Source organism: Tauraco erythrolophus, chromosome 2 (genome assembly GCF_009769465.1).
Source record: "Tauraco erythrolophus isolate bTauEry1 chromosome 2, bTauEry1.pri, whole genome shotgun sequence".
In the NCBI taxonomy this organism is placed as follows: Eukaryota; Metazoa; Chordata; class Aves; order Musophagiformes; family Musophagidae; genus Tauraco; species Tauraco erythrolophus.
Window position 1 is genome coordinate 37,720,541 of NC_141466.1, and position 16,416 is coordinate 37,736,956.

The 16,416-nt window shown below is 38.8% G+C and overlaps 1 protein-coding gene across 5 annotated transcripts in view; it reads right to left on the minus strand.

Moving 5' to 3' along the window:
• Window positions 1-1,006: 1,006 nt before the first annotated feature.
• KCNQ5 (potassium voltage-gated channel subfamily Q member 5) overlaps window positions 1,007-16,416 on the minus strand; it is a 311,589-nt gene continuing 296,179 nt past the window's right edge. For 4 of the 5 annotated variants that reach the window (XM_086608281.1, XM_086608279.1, XM_086608278.1 and 1 more), the window contains 4 exons: window positions 11,421-11,529; window positions 3,377-3,508; window positions 2,339-2,465; window positions 1,007-1,948 (listed from right to left, as the gene is read on the minus strand). In XM_086608281.1, the coding sequence (XP_086464407.1) occupies window positions 1,007-1,948; window positions 2,339-2,465; window positions 3,377-3,508; window positions 11,421-11,529 (1,310 nt within the window). The remainder of the gene's footprint in view (window positions 1,949-2,338; window positions 2,466-3,376; window positions 3,509-11,420; window positions 11,530-16,416) is intronic. The other variant, XM_086608280.1, reaches the window with a different exon arrangement.

The following is a 16,416-nucleotide window of genomic DNA, read 5'->3' on the forward strand; positions in this document are numbered from 1 at the left end:
TTTCTTCATTGGTTGTGTTGTCTCTCTCTCTTCTCTGTTCTGTGCTCCTTAGTTTTACTCTGTATTTCAGTTCCTCATTTTCCTTCCTTTACCAGCATTACAAAGTGCTGTCATAGTATCAGGTTGGGACTGCGAGGAAAATTGCCAAAATTTCCACCGAAGGAAATATTGTCTCTACAACACGGGCAGCACCTGCTTCCTTCCCTCAACTACTGCTGTCAAAATGTTTCAGATTCACAAGACAGCTCCTCAATGAGACTGGAAGAAGGAGAGATTCCCCTGGATTTTTAGTGCAGTCACTCACGTTATCCACTTCTGAGGCCAGCCCCAATCCTTAAAATACAAACTTTTCATAGCAAAAAGGTGTTCTTATTATCAAGAACAACGTGCTAGTGGTGTGTCGGGTACTTTTGCCACAGCACTGAATCACCAAAAATCGGATGGATGTTAGCGTACTGTTTTTCAGAGTTCAAAATAACCGATTACTGATGAGCTAATGTGTGTATCTTGCAACTGGCAGCCATTTCTAATCCCATATTACTGGTTTCCTTGGTACCTTGCTAGCAGCTGTAGATAATTTTTTTTTGTTGTAAACATAAACTATCATCTAAATCAGGACATTATATATATATATTTAATTATTTCAGAAGCAAAGTGCTTTAAACCTTATGATTTTTACTTCTGCCCTGTAGAAACGGCACTAGATCTAAATGCTCAAATTTTTGCTTTTTGATACATCCTGCAGCATTAGCTTTGTAGGCAACTCGTCATTTAAACCTACTGTACTACGTGAAAGGCTGCCGTACTGTAGGTGTAAATTTGAACGTTAGCCATCACTTAAACATGCATTTTCATGCAGCTAGGAGATATGGGCTCATTCAACTGCTTCTCAGATTCATCCTGATTTTTGTGATTTTATCTTATTAAAAAGGCTTTCAAAACAGTTCATGCTGTGATATGTATGACTAGAGGAATGACCCAGCCAACGAAGAAAGCCCACAAGCTGTTATTTAAGTTTGACGTGGAGCAGATTGAGTGCTTCTGTACCATCCCCTGGCTTGCAAATGTTTTGAGATGATCTTGATATTCCAGTCCTTAGAGAGTCGGCAGAGAGAGTTGTTTCCACTAATGGGCGCGAGATGGCTTCAGTAGTCTCTGTTCCTGCCTCTGTCTCCAACTCTTCATCAGTTATAAATAATTTTGACTCCCTCCATTTGGAGTATACGTCTTGGCTACCTCTGGAACCGCTGGAGTCACTGCCAGCAATCTGTACGTTCAGTTCTTCTGTTGATTGTATAAGGTTTTGTACAGATAAAGATTTTCCTAAATCCATTTGCACCACAGGTTTAACTGAGAGCAAAGGTTCCCCTGCTGTATCCAGACTTTTTCTCCATGAGAGATCCTTTGTCGCACTGGACTGTGCAACTTGTCCATTATCCTTTGATGCAACAAGGCAAGCGGTGACATCGGAAATATTTTCCTGTGTGGTCACAGGAATAATATGGACGGGCTCAGGCCTATTGATATGCTTCATTAATGAGAAAGGTGGTATTTGTAATGTTGTTGGAGTTGCTGGCTTAGTTGCCTGGTTTATTTGGTTTGATGTGTTATTAACTGTTGCGGGTCCATCGTTTGGCACTTGCGTTGCTTGACTATGCATAGCTGGACTAAAAGCATAGTAAGCCTGAGTGCTAAATTCATTTGGTGTCAGTATAAGCTGTAGGCCACGAGGCAGATTGGCACTAGCTGATCTGGATACGCATCCACTAATTTGTGCAGAATTCGACAAATCTTTGCTGTCTGATGGGCTCTGGTAATCAGAAGTCTGCTCACACTCAAAAGCTGGCGTTTGGAGTGAAGCCAAAGTGAGCGCCGATGCAGATCCTTTTCGCAAAACTTGTTGATAAATATCTAATAGACAGTCCAGTTTTGACTCAATGGATTGTACCTACAGGAGGAGAGGAAAAGGTTAACGTTAATGCCAAATATTAATTTAAAATATTTGGAACCCGAACAAAGGGAAAATGTGAGTGCCAAAGAGAAAAATGGGAGGAGCTTCGTATACGCTATTGACCCTTGAAAAATAATGTCAAAAGACACGTACATTTTTCATAAGCAAGCTGATAAAAGGGGAAAAAAATTAGTAACTTTGATTTTCCCTTCTTTACTTTTCTGTACATGGAAGACAGTCAATACAATTCATGTCAATTTTATTTCCACATGTAAATGAAGCAGAAAAAAAATTTCACCTGTTCAGCCTTTGAAACTGGCAATAAAATGCACAAAAGGCATGAGCAATACAGCAAGACAAAGCAACAATGACAGATAATCACTTTACCTGCTTCTCCACCTTGACTACACGCCCTAACATACTGAGGTCATCAGTTGTCTCATTCTCTGCGGGATTCTTTTCTCTGCTTCTTTTATCTGCTGTTATTTGTCCTTTTCCAAGAATTTGGTCAACGCTATAAGAGAAATCAAAAGCTGCTGTGGTTTCTGAAAATGGTGATGATATGGAAGTGTTTGCTGTATCCGCACATTAAAAATTAAAATCACAGTACTTCAGAAAAGCCCCCAAGAAAGAAGTTAACCTAATGTTATTAAAAAAATAAATTAAAAAAAAATGAATGCTTTTTTAGCATGTGGAGATTAGCTCAGAGGCAGCTTTTCTTTTCTGTTGGCACTAACTGGGGGCCAGAACATAGGCATCATCCTGGAGAGCCATGACTAGACTTGCTGAGAGGGCAAGAGAGGAGGTGGCCTTCCAGCAGCCTGATGTGGAGGAACAGAAGTACCAGTGCCTCCCTCAGCCCTCTCATCTGAACAGCAGCATCAAATCTTGGGAAAGTTGTCAGTTTGTCAGTTTGAAACAAGAATCTCAGCCCCGATGCTGGTAATGATACAAGTGTGCAATGTTGTGTTTGTTTTTTTGTTTTTTTTTTTTTAAATAATTATTACTACAGAGAATCTAGAACATAAAACCTACATAAATACTACATTAATGGTAGTTCTCAATTTCTTTTATGTGAAAATAGAAAGTCTGGGATGGGAGAAAGGCAGTCCTCAATGTCGACCTCATCCTTTTGGCAACCTCCTGACTGAATTCCTTGTTTATCAATGAACTTTACAGATAAAGGATTGCCTTTTCTATTGTTCAGACTTTCATCTTCTGGGGACAATTTAAATACATGGTTTTTTGTTTGTTTTTACCCACAATGTAATTTCTTGCTCAGCTGTGTTTACAGAAAGAGAGGCTGGGCTGAAGCATAGGTAGCAATTTGTACCCGAATATAAGACAGGAATGTTATGAATATTCCTTATGCAGTGAATGACGTAACATGATGCTTACGCAGAGCAGAAATTTTTCTTTCCTTACCGTGACTGAAGACTCTTAATCCTGCATAACATGTCTAGATGACCTGCTGAATACTGTTCAATGACATCTTTGACATCATATGGACGAAGCGTTTCCTTAAACTTTCTCTTTGCAACATGAAATTTCATAATTCTACGGGGAAAAAGAATTTCACAGATTAATCTTCAACAGTTGTGAAACAACACCATATATTCCACTGACAAAATTTGACAGCTAATTTTAAAATGGAAGATATTTTCAATACAGCTTGTGCAAGGGAACTTTTCCTTTTACAAAATAAGTACAAATGTGTAAGTACAAATGGGTAAGTACAAATGTATTGTAGGTATCCCTTTGAATTATTATGTAAGAGAGATCAGGTAACGCTGAGTGCACAACATGTTTAGTTTATCTGTATACACCTATTTGGCTTTTTTATGTGAGGTGCCTGATATCAAAAGGTACTCAAGTATATGCTTACCTTAAACCTGAGATTAGTCCCACTGACTCGAGTGAGATATCCTGTAAACGATGTTTGTGCTTAAAGCTACTCTGTCCTTGTTAGAGGAAGTATTTCTCTAACAAATCGATTGCACAAATATAAATAAAAGTATTCTTTTTCTGGTGCTCATTTTAAGTTCTTTGCTTTTCATTTTGTAAAAAATTTAAATTTATGCACCCAATTTTTCATCAATTTTCATTTTTAATTAACATTCAGGTCTAAGCATTTGCTTTTAATTTATTTTGCTGACTTAAGATGAAACTTTGCAGGCTAAAGAGAAGCCTTCATGTTTGTTCCCTATTGAAATCTATGGGAATTATTGTTTAATTAGCATTGGTGATTTTTTCCTTGAATTTTACTGCAGAGTAGTAAGTTTCAGATAACAATAAATATCCAAAATTGATGAATGGCATGTGTTTTTTATGTGACACTTGCAAAAGTTTCTGTGATGCTTATGCGAATATGTGATGTCCACCGAGTAATTCTTCTTAGAATGAAAAGCTTGATATTTAATTGCAAATTTTAAATAATAGAAATGATAAATTTGGAAAGTAAATGACAGTGAGCTGATTTTCCAGGTCAACTGGTAACACTTGCAGTTCTCCTTGGTTTACATGAGAACTGGGGAAGAGAACCATGCGAGAAGTGGGAGAGAAGCTGAGGGATCAGGTGTGTTGGCTATTGTGGTCTGTGTTACAGAGCTTATGAATCCCCATTAGGGCCAAACTGCTGATATTTGGTATCTATTGCAATTAAAAAAGCAGAGATAGTAAATTGATATCCTATTCTAAATGTCAGTATTTCATGCTAATATAGTCCCTCTGTGTTTACTATGAAATGTATTTAGCAGCTGTAAGACAATGAGTGATAATAAAAACCAAAACATGGCTCTCGCTGTGTGACAAAAATAGATTCCAGTGTTTTAGTGGAATTCAGGAAAACCATACTTTGTATAGTTAGGACAGACATTATGATAATAGGTATGTAGAGCCAGATTAATAGTATATAGGGATCCTCTACTGATTTCTGTATCATACATAAACATTCTCCCAAATAATATCAGTCTTTTCCCACAATGCTTAGGTTGTTGATATTTCCCATTCTGGTAACTTCCAGTTAAAAATGAGATTGCTTGTCACTGGTATAGAGCTTGAAGTATGATTCTGATTATAGAAATTAAAAATGGAAAAGGCCTGTTAGGAGTCGTCCATCAGCTTGACAGTTCAGGACTGATCTCTATGCAGTTTTAAATATGTCAGATGATGCATTTTCCTCTTTTCCATTGTCAGCCAGTTCTACAAACTAATGGCTTTTGGCGTCTTTCGTAATTTGAAGGCCTCTGAAGCTGGGATGCAGATTTTTTTTTCTTTTAGCTATCAAATGATGCCAAGATGTTCTGTTTATAATAGTCTGGCAGTGTAGACAGTCTCCTGGAATCTAGTTCTTTATTCTGCTTAAAAAATATAATTTCTGTAGCTGACATATACAAGAAAGTATAATTCTTTTGTTATTTTTCTCGCTGTTTTGGTAGTCACAATTTTTTACTTCATGCTCTTGATAAAGTAAAAATATGAAACTCTATTAGAAAAGCTGAGACAGAGGATTAATAGCATAATTGAAGACAACTGAATTTACCAACCGGGTGATTTTACAAGAGAAGAGACAGAAGGCTAATTTTTATTAACAGCCATAGAAGCTTCTTAATCAGTGTGCACAAAAACTGCTTTGCAGCTTTATAACAGTTTTTTTTTTTGGTTATCAAGACAGTGTGTTCATAATGTTCCGAAGTCAAACACAGGACTGAAAGCATCACGGCTGTATCAGTAAGGTGTAACTAACTGTCTTATTTCTGGTTTAGTTATTAGCTCATGTGTGATGCCATCTTAATAAATTTCAACAGGGTTTGGAACAGACCCACATTGCTTACTTCTTTTTGCTTCAAATATGCACAATTTTACATAAACTGGGCAAAAACCTGAAGGGTTATAAAAGACTGGGACTTTAAAAACCTGTAAATTAATTAAGAAAACCTGAATTCTTTCAGTGATAGAGCCTAGCAACTGCTATGCAGTTACTAAATTTGATTGATTCTCCATATCTACTGTCAATTTTAAGAACTCTATTCTCTTTCTATATCTTGAAATAACTATGTTATTGAACTTGATAGGCTTGAACACCCGTCCTGAAAGATTATCACAGCTATATGGAGCATATTCAAAAATAATGAACAAAAAAGCTTTTGAGCTTCCTTCATTTGTGCTTCTAGAATGAAAAGTTGCCTATTCTGGGGTGTTCCTGTGTGATAGCAATGAAAGGTTCAGTTTACAGCCACAGGTGGATAACCTACCTGTACAAAAAAAACGGAAAATCAGCACAAAGGGTTTTATGCCCCAAATATTTGAAGCACCAGCCTGTAACACAAACAGGAGGAACAGAGCAAAGAAAGTACAACTCGGTCTGCCTTTTCTAGTTATATCACAAGGGGGCAAACAAGACCCATCATAAACTAAACGGAGTCGCCACTGGCAATACTGAACTGCTAGCACTGACCAAACAGCAGTAACTGAAAGTAAGAATTAACCCAAAAGAACAAAGTGTGTAGTCTCCATGATTTTTTAAAACCTTATTTGTAATTTTCCATCGTTGTATGCCGTGTGGTGAGGTGGTATTTTATAACTCAAATCTAATGTGTAGGTCTATCTAGGTTTATGGTTGTAAACCTAAGTCACTAGTGTGACAATTTTCTGGTGAGAATTAGCCATAAAAAGCAGCCTATTTCAATGATACATCCAGAGGAGAGAAAAAAAGTCTTTTGTGTTGAATTAGACCAATATATCAAAGTGCTTTGTCTACAGCTAATGTCAAAACCACAGGTCTCACTACTCTTTACATGCCTTGACAATGTGTAGAAAGTTACAGGTCCAATACCAACTTTTGTCTTACTGACCCCCAGCAGCCAAAAGCAGCATCCACTTCATTTATTTGTTGTCAAATGCAGGATCAGCACTGATCTAGAATTACAGTGTTTTCTGAACATGCAGTTTGTGTCTCTTTCCTGGCATTTGTTGCGATTTATTTTCCATTCACGTTGCCCCTTGCAGTATTAAAAGCTATTGTGTTTGTCATTAGTGCACTTTACTGAGACTAGCACTGAGTCACAACATTGCTAATCCTCTGTGCAGCCCCATCGTACTCATGTTATTTTTTCAAACCTGTATCTTGTCAGTCTTGTCACTATCTCAGGAAGAAGTGGAGCTTCATTCTACTGGGATTCAAGAAAACTCACACATGGTTCCTGCCTTAAATATGAAAATCCAGGTAGGTTGTTTTGCCCATAGCTAGATGAGGTGCCCACAGGTTATTTGCTCACTTACTACATCAGGAAGACAGGTGCACACAAATCTAGTTGTGCTGGTTCCGCTGCCTCTCTACCCTTAGCTTGCCAAATAACCCTTCTTCCCGGTAAACTGCAATGTGCGGGAAAAATGGGGATCCAATATAGAGAGGTCAACAGACAAAAGTGTCTGAGAGGTAGTTCCAACTGTGTGGGGTAAGCGGGTTGATATTGCCTCCTCTCTTGGGTTTTGATCCAGACTAACCCATCCCTTAGGAGCCAGAGACATTGTTTTCTCCCAAGCACAGTGCTGTCACAGCCAAAGACACATTTGAGAGCCTTGCCTAGACTCTGAAGACCACCCGGATAGAAAATATACAATGTGATTTCAAAGAAATAGAGGATTCTGAAACACCACCGTTGAACAAATTCATGATGGCTGCTAAAAATCCATTTTATAGGTGTAGCAGAAACATTGCAAAGACTGAATATAAATGGTAAATTATATTTTCCTTCTTTGGCTATTAAATATGTAGGACTATTCAACTATAAAGCTTATCAGTGCAAGAATTCTCAAATTTCATTACTTTTGGCTACATTTATTATTATTATTTCTTCCTAACAACAAATGAAAATATATCTATGCAATCACTAGAGTTAAAGAGAGAAAAGACCTCTTAAGTCAGCAAGTTCATCTTCCTGCCATTGCAGTTATTTCCTTTTGCATATTTATTTATGCTTCTCAAATCTAATTTTGTACTCCATAAATAGTAAAATAATTCTATCATTTCCATTGTGGAGCATATTACAGAATTTAGTGCCTCTCGCTATGAAAAATGATCAGAGATATCGCAATATATGGAAACAAGGTATCCTCATCTTCTGTTTAGTCTCTTTTATACACATTCATCATTGTGAACTAACAGAGAGAGATGGAAAATGGAACATTTTTTGTCAGTCTCCAGCAACTCTGAAGGATATGTATGGCTTTTTGTTCACAACAAGACTAGGGCTGGTTGAGTAGTGCTACAAAATGTACTGGCACAAAGGCTCAGTGTAGCACTGGTAAGAACTGCTTTGTGCCCAACTCTGATCCTAGCCGGAGGCTCCGAAGCAGCAGGACTGATAGTGGCTTGGCCCAAGGCACGCTGTGGAGCACACCACATTTCACCACGCTACCCGTCTGTTCTCTCCTCACCCAATGTTGTGCAAATGCATCAAGCAGCTTTTCCTCACTTTCCCTACTGCTTCATTTGATCCTTCCTGAGATATGGGCTGGGCAAGGCTCAGCTTGGAGGGCTTTGAGAGGAGGCTGACAGCTTGATGTGTTACTGGATAGGTCTGTCCAGTTGGTCTTCAGTAGGACTGGTTGGGAGTCCTATTTCTGGAAAGGGTCAATATGTTAAGAACTTTTTCAGGAAAGGACTATTTTCTCCATTTCCTGATTTGATTGTTTCAAAATGAAAGTTTGGGGGCTTGTTTGTTTAAAATCAAACAGTTGTTTTGAAGAATAAAGTAGTCCTGGGAAAAGTGTAATTAAGCAAGGTCAAAACTGAAGCAGTATGCTTTGAAATTACCAAAACGAAAGATTATAACTAAACCAGTTTTTGTCTTTTTCTGTTTCAAGGCTGTCCAATCTGAGAGTAACCAGCTTATTCTAGGCTCTTTTAACAGAAAAATCCCTCAGTTCTTTCTGATTCCAAAACTGAGAGGCCCTACCTCTGTAAACCCACAGGCATAAATTGATTGTGCCAATTTCATTTTTTCCCCAAAACAAAAGACCTATTTGTATCATTGTAAAACAATTTATACCCAGCTCTAAGCAGGAAAAAAATAATTACTCTCCCTTTTTGCAGTTTTTCAAGGTGATGTAGCCAGAATGGATTCAACTGTATGTGCTTACAGTTGGGGTCTTTTGAATAGTGCCTCATGAAGCTATTCAAGTACCTTCTGTCTTCACCTGCTCCTGTATACCAGCAAGAAAGGAAAAACAGCCTCTACCTTCCCCCATTGCCTTTGCAATTCAAAACTGTTGCTAAAAACAAACTTCAAAATGAGGCACAAAGTTTCCATATAGGCAGATGTTATCATCTTGAAATTCTACAGTTACTATATAGTGTCTCAGATCCTTCTTCAGATGTTTGCATAGATCCCAGTGTAGTCAGGTAACAGATACTCTGAATAATCAGAAAGAGGAGTATCGGCTACCTGACGAACTGAATTATCAGTCTCCTGATTTTGAGAGATTACGGTGTAGCATTTAACAAGGCTGAAGATCATTGCATATTACTGCTTTACAGAACTCAAAGGTATGTTTCTGAAGCAAGACATATGTGCTGCTTGCAACCTAGTGAAACACCAGCATTTGCAGGGAGAGAGGGGAGAGATTCGTGGCTAACTGATAGCAAGTGGAGATGCAGAATTGTTATTCTTGGCCTCAGTGGTGAAATGAGTTGGGTTTTGGTAAGCCAAGTGTGCAGAGAAAAAGTTGGAGGCAATCTAAAAAGTTGACTCTTATCAGTTAAGTCATGCATGTCTGAAACAGTCAAACTATTGCATCTTTGGTCTTCTTATTAAAACATTTCTGTGGATGACACTGTGCAGAAAATTTGCCAACTAGGTCCTTCACATTTGGTTACTTTCCATTTTAGCTGATAATTATCAAGAGAACCAAGAAAAGAAGCAAGTGATGCATTGAACAATCCAGTGGTGCCTTTGAAAACAAGCTCCATGAATTTAGTATATAAATGTCAAGTTGATCTTCAGGAATTTGGACAGTATTAAGAATGAGATGATCATTGGTATCACTTGCCACTACAGTGATGAGGTGTGCTTGGAGCTGAGAGTTGACCAGTCTGTTTAAAATGCAACATCACAGACAAGGATCTTTGGCACCAGAGCCAACAAATTATGCTGATTGTTCCTAATTTGAGCATTTTCCATTTGAAGGAATAGGTATGCCTTGTAAGTGGGTGTCCACTGTGTAGAATGATTTGTCTTCTGCAGAAAGAGATGGTTCTTGGCGGTGACATCTGAGTTGCCAGTTGCAGTGGCTGTGGACACAGACCTGGTATCTGACATGTCCTGTGAGGTCATTTCCAGGCAAGTTGGAAAATGGTTGGAACAGACATCTGCAAATGATCTGTCAAGCTGACTGTGCTAGTAGAAAAGTATTAGAAACAACCTTACTCGCTCTCTGTCTTCATTGGCAATCAGTGGAAAAAGGGGAAAAAAATACCAGTAGCTCGCAGGTTATCGCCGTATGAAATTATTTCATAAAGAGCTTGAGTTCTTTCTTCCCATAGTGCTGAGAGAGTGAAGACGAGAGTCTCCCTGCAGGAAAACATGGTCTTTCCGTAGCCTTTTGCAGAAATCCCCTGTGGCTGCTGCCTGCCTGCCTGCCTGCAAGAAGGGTGCCGGGCAGTGGTGCAGCTGTGATGCAGAGCAAGAGGGGTGACCTCCAGCAATATCCTCGGGTTTATCGTCAGCAGAGAGGGAATGCCTGTGCTCTCCTTGCTTTTCAATATACTCTTCACTGGGGGGATTTGGCCTGTTGGGATTTGTGCTTCAAAATATTCAGAAAGATGAAGAGCCTTGGCAGTTTCAGGTGAGTGAATGCTAAGTTTAAGCTTTCAATACAGGTAATTTTATAAGTTTCAGTGCAGTTTGCTACTTTCTTGGGAAAGAAGGAGACTATTAGTTTTAAATTATTGGGGTTGTATTTAGTTCAATGGATAGTGGCAGGCAAGGCTTTGCACAATTGAATGCATGTAATTATTCTGCTGTTACCAGAAGAAAGTTGAAATAAGTTATATGACAGACAGTTTCAGGAATATGGAAATGCAATAAAACCCTAAACTTCTAAAGGAAATAACTTCTCCAGGCATGGTGATGTATATTCAGTAAAACTGCATCAAACTGGATTACAGTAATTTGGATTCAGGAAATACAGTGGAAATCAGCGTTCATTACTCTTTCTTTTCTGAGTTAAATCATGTAACATTTTTAGACATTGAAAAGCTGATAACAGAATAGATAAAATATTTCAACTTATAAACAAAATATTGATGAAAAGGAAGCATAGATAAACTATATTAGCATTAGTTATATAACAAATATAGCCACGTAATAAGTTCAACTAACTACCATTTTATTAATTGACATGCAGTTAATTAGTATCTTAGTTAAGGAAATCTCAAATATTTATTCATTCGGTATTTTTTACTTACCTGATTGCTCTGATGACAGTTTTAAGAGCAGGGGTGAGATCTTCTACTGACACATCACACTGGCACCCTTTATCATCATAAACATCATCTGTTCCAAGACTGGTGTCAGCTGCAAAGTACAAGAGCAGATTAAACAAGTAGCATTTAAAAATCTCTTCCTTAGGGTCTTCTAACCTCCTGCACAGTGGTTCTGGAACAAGACTACAAATCAAACAAGACAGAGCTTCATCAGTTTGCAAACTATATGATGCACTTGTCTGTGTCTGCACCTGTGTCATAAAGGCCTGGGTAGTCCCCAGTGTAAACAGTAGAAGTTATAAAGGAAGAAAGCCCTGTTATTTTTCAAACAAATTAATAGTTTAGTACCAGTATGCTTATTACTGATATCTCACTGGTTTTCATCACATTCTCTGTCCTAAGGGAAAGTGGTGAGCTAACAGTTGTAATGGCAGAATCAAAAGATGCTGGAGTTATATTAAATTGTTATTTTTTTACCACTATGGATCAACCTGACATTGAAGACAACGGAGAAGATCCGTTTCATTTACTAAGGAGGCTGTGGAATGATCCAATGCTTTATTACAGGTAAAAATAAATGAAGTACCTTTTCAGCAGAAATGAATAGAGAATGACATCTACCAAGGATCAATTGCCACCTTAAACCTCAGAATCATATAGATATTGCAGCCTTCCTTTGCAATAGGATGTTACGCCAAATTGCTGTATTTATTTGCCTGAAAATAATGGATCCTCTACCCTCTCCTGCCACCACCTCTGCAGTTACCATTGGAGAACTAACTAGAAATCTCAGAAGTGCTCAGTGTCCCTCAATACACAAGAAAATAGGGACTGATGCATGACCTGATGCATGACCAAGAAGTTTTACAAGTTTAAACTGTGCTGGAGTGGGAACAGAGCAAGGAGGGCAGGGTCAGTGAATGTCCCTGTCATATGTGTCTCAAAGGCACATGAAGGAGAGTAATTTTTTCCTCCCAAACCATCTCTCTTCACCTGCATAAAGTCCAAGTGCCCAGGTAAAGAATTTCCCTCAAAGTCAGTGCATTTCAACATGTAAGTGTCTCTGCTTCATAAAGAAGAGAGTGTAAAACAAAATAGTGACATATGACAGAGAAAAAAGGATGGGATTCAGTAGCCCTCAGTAACAGAGATTTCTTCCCAGTCCTGTGTCCTGCCTACGCTCATGCTGTTATTTAAAACATAGGATTAGTCATCTAGAAACACTGCAAGTAAACCATTTCAGGGGAGTTATACCATAAGCAAATTTGAAGCACAATCAGATACAAATGATCACAGGACATTTTTTGCAAATTCCTTTTTCACAAGGACTGTAAATTAAAGACGAACTATATTCTTTGCCAGTCAGAAGTGTCTGGAAATTTCATGGTGCCTTTTAAATCTAATAGGAATGCTGTCTTAGAATAACCAGCATTATACTAGGCTACATCTTCAGAAACTGATATTGCTGCATTGCTGTCTTCATAGATTAAATATTTGGCCATAATAATTTATTCTGATGACTCAAGAGTATCTTTTCTTTTTTGACTATTGCTGAGCTGGTACATCCACGAAGAACATCTACTGTAGCTTCAAAGAGCAGGAGGTTTTATCTTTGACAGATCAACTTAATATAGAAAGAAAGATGGTTTATAGCCAAGTTAATAATGTGTAAAAGTACACATGAAACGATTAAATGCAACCTTAAGAAATTTTCAGTTTAACACTGTAAAAGTGAAATTTTCATACAAAACTTTGCAATCTGCCCTTCCATGCTATTACTGTAAGTTGTGCAATGATGATGAGCGCTTTTTTCTCGCGCTCTTTCACAAGCTTTGCTACTGATTCAACTTATCTTACAGATAAAATATATATGTCTCTCCACCTTTGCTGCCTACCTAACATTTGGATCCCTGCCTAAAAATGTAATTAGCTAAAATAAATTGTGTAATTAGTTTGATAGGTTTATAAACTACCTAAAACTTTATCTCCAAAGGTGCTATCTCCAAGGGTGCTAAGCGTTCCACGTCACTAACTTTCCAGGTGTCATACCTAATCAGCCTCTCCAGTTACTCCTCCCAGTGCTGAAATCTCCCAGCTCATTTCTAAGTGCCGTACTAAAACCAGAGCTTTTTGTCCTACTGGTATTTCTAGTGGCTCGCTAAAGTTGAATCTACTCAGTTATGCCAGTATAAATTAGGAATAATTCTGCTAAGGTCACAAGAGCTACAACCATGTAAATCCAGAGAAACCAGAGACTCCAACTTGAAAGTTTAAAATAAACATGTTTCTGAAGGGTTCTCTCACTGATATGGTTCCTGGGTTGTTTGCCAAGTGCAGTGTCATTAATAACAAGTCTTCCTTAACAAACTATATCTTTGCAGAACCCTTTTGAGAACTGTGTGGTGCAATTAGAATTCCATCTTGCTCACATGTGGATACAAAAATCAGCAAAAACTTTAGACAGATGATGGAAAATTATTATATATTTAAGCAGCTTTAAGAAAAGATTCTGCTCCTAATAAATCACCTTCTTTTTCTCTTTCTAATATTCCCACTGACGTGAATTTCCTTCATTACGGCAGGCGCTTGGTATCACATGTCAATAAAACTTGTGAAAAGCTATAAACCTTGTTTGATTCATATGGGAAACATTCATGTTTCTTTAAAATACTGAGCAGACTTGGGAAAAAGTTTGGGAAATGCATAGTAACAATTTGGGAAAAAAAAAATCCAGCTTAAAATCCCTCTGAAATCAAAGTTCACATTCTGATGAATTTTTCCAGTGGAAGCTCATGTTGTGTACAACATAGTTACGAGGTGAGATGTACTTGCATTGCTTCTGTCCCTCTCAAGTTCATCCTCGAGGTCGGGGCCGTGTTGGGGCCAGTTTGGCTGCTTCAGCAGCTCCAGCTGTTAAAATCTTTGCCAGTTCCCAGACGGGAACTGCTCTGACGAGCCCTGCTCCATGCTGTTGCCTGTTCCCAGAGAGAGCCTTCCCCATCATTAACCGGGGCAGGTAGATCCTCCGGTGCCAGCTCATGCCGAGCCCTGCACACATCTGCTTCTTCATCCTTCCCCGTACCCTTTGGCCATATCTCCTGCTCTCCATCGGGGTGGCTGTGCATGGTCCAAGTGGGTTCCTCAGGCAACCTTAGGCAGCCACTGCTCTACATGAATCCAATTGCTTTGCCAGGCCTTCCTAGGGTTAGCGCAGGTCCTTCTTTCTTTCTAGGAGCCTCTACCACCAGCCAAACAGGCCTTCAAGTCTGTGGCTTGGGTAGTACATGAATCCAGCCTTGACAATGGCCAAAATGTCTCTTAATACGGATTTAGACATAACCCTTCAAGTCTCCCTATGAAGGGCTGTCAGTCAATCTGAAAATCCAGAAACAATTCCTCTTTTCTAATACCAGCATCTTTACAATTCAGGATGAGTTTTGATCCTAAATGTCAATCTGGAAAGTGTTTATTTCGCAACTGATGAGGCATCTGCCCTTATCTTATGATCTTTGACATTATTTACTTTGGGCTACAGTCTTGTCTTTGCCACTTTTTAATTTTTCCTTTTTCTTAAGAGCAGTCTTTGATTATATTACACAGCAAATCAGCCATTACCAAGGAATAGAAGATAGGCATGCACAAGTCATTAAAATTGTCTTGATATTTCTCTCTTTGTCACAGTATTTATGCATTCTTCATGAAAACACCAGTCATTTATGATCACCCCAAATGAACGGGCTAAAAATGACACTGTTCTGAAACATTATATGCCACTAACAAAAAATTTATGAGTTTGTAGCTGCATTTCATATGGCACTGTGCAAAAGTTATGCACAAGGCTTGATTTATTATTTCTGTAAATATCACATGTCCTTTCTCAGAAGTGTTTTCTGTTGTTTAATAACATGCTTTGACATTGGGAAAACTGTGACAATACTCTGATCACCCTCATAGCTCCATGCTTTCAATGTCAATAACATTCAAGTAATTATGTGCCTGTTGAACAGATTCAAAAAGATTTTGTACTCTTCATTTTCTGGGAACTGCCACATGCAGGCAACAACAACCCAGCATTAATAAGTGCATGTGCTGACACCGTACTGATTGGTATGGTGATCCCAACATAGACCCTATGACTTATGTTTTGGAAGCCTTCAGAAGCACTGAGATCTGACTGCATAGGAGGTAGGTAGGGCTCCTCGTGTGGGTGATCTAAATAATTCTGCTGAGGCTGAGTACCCACCTTTCAGACATGGCAAAACTTAAATAGGTGCCTGAAGTTGATAGTCTGCATATGACTCTTGATTATTCATGTTACAGCACAGTGTTGTGTCCACTTGTTAAAAAAGACACTGATTTGGAAAAAAAGTCTGATTGATTTTCATTGTAGTGCATGACTCAAGGTGAAAAATGGATGGTGGCCTAATTTTCACAGGTGCTGAGTTACATCAAGCCATAGTTTATAACTATCATTCAAAATCCAGAGTTCAGCTTGGGAATTGAAGTCTGAGCAAGCCACAATGCAGCTCCACAGCCCACTCTCCATCCCGCTCAGCAGCGTCATCAAAGCGCAGAGCTGCCCCGGCTGCCCAGGGCAGCAGTGCGGGGCATCCCAACGTGGCTTGCTCATCTCTGGACTCATTTTCTGCGTAAACAGTCAGAAAGAAAATGAGTGGAGAATTCAATCCATCTAATTTCTGGGCAACCAAAGTTAGACATAAATTCAAAGCTTTTGGAGGACAGATTGTCCCGTCGCACCATGCGCAGGTGCGGATGCGTAGGTCTGCTGCAGCAGGGTGTCCAGGCAGCTGCTTTGGCCTTAGACTCCTAACTGTCTTGCTGTTAAATGGCTGCGGAGTTCAGATGGCCCCACGTGTTCAAGAAGCAATGCTAGCAGCTTGATATTCTCATGATTCTGTTCTTTCAGCCTCTTTTCAAAGCAATTGAAGAAGGACATGGAGCTGTTGGAGTGAGTCCA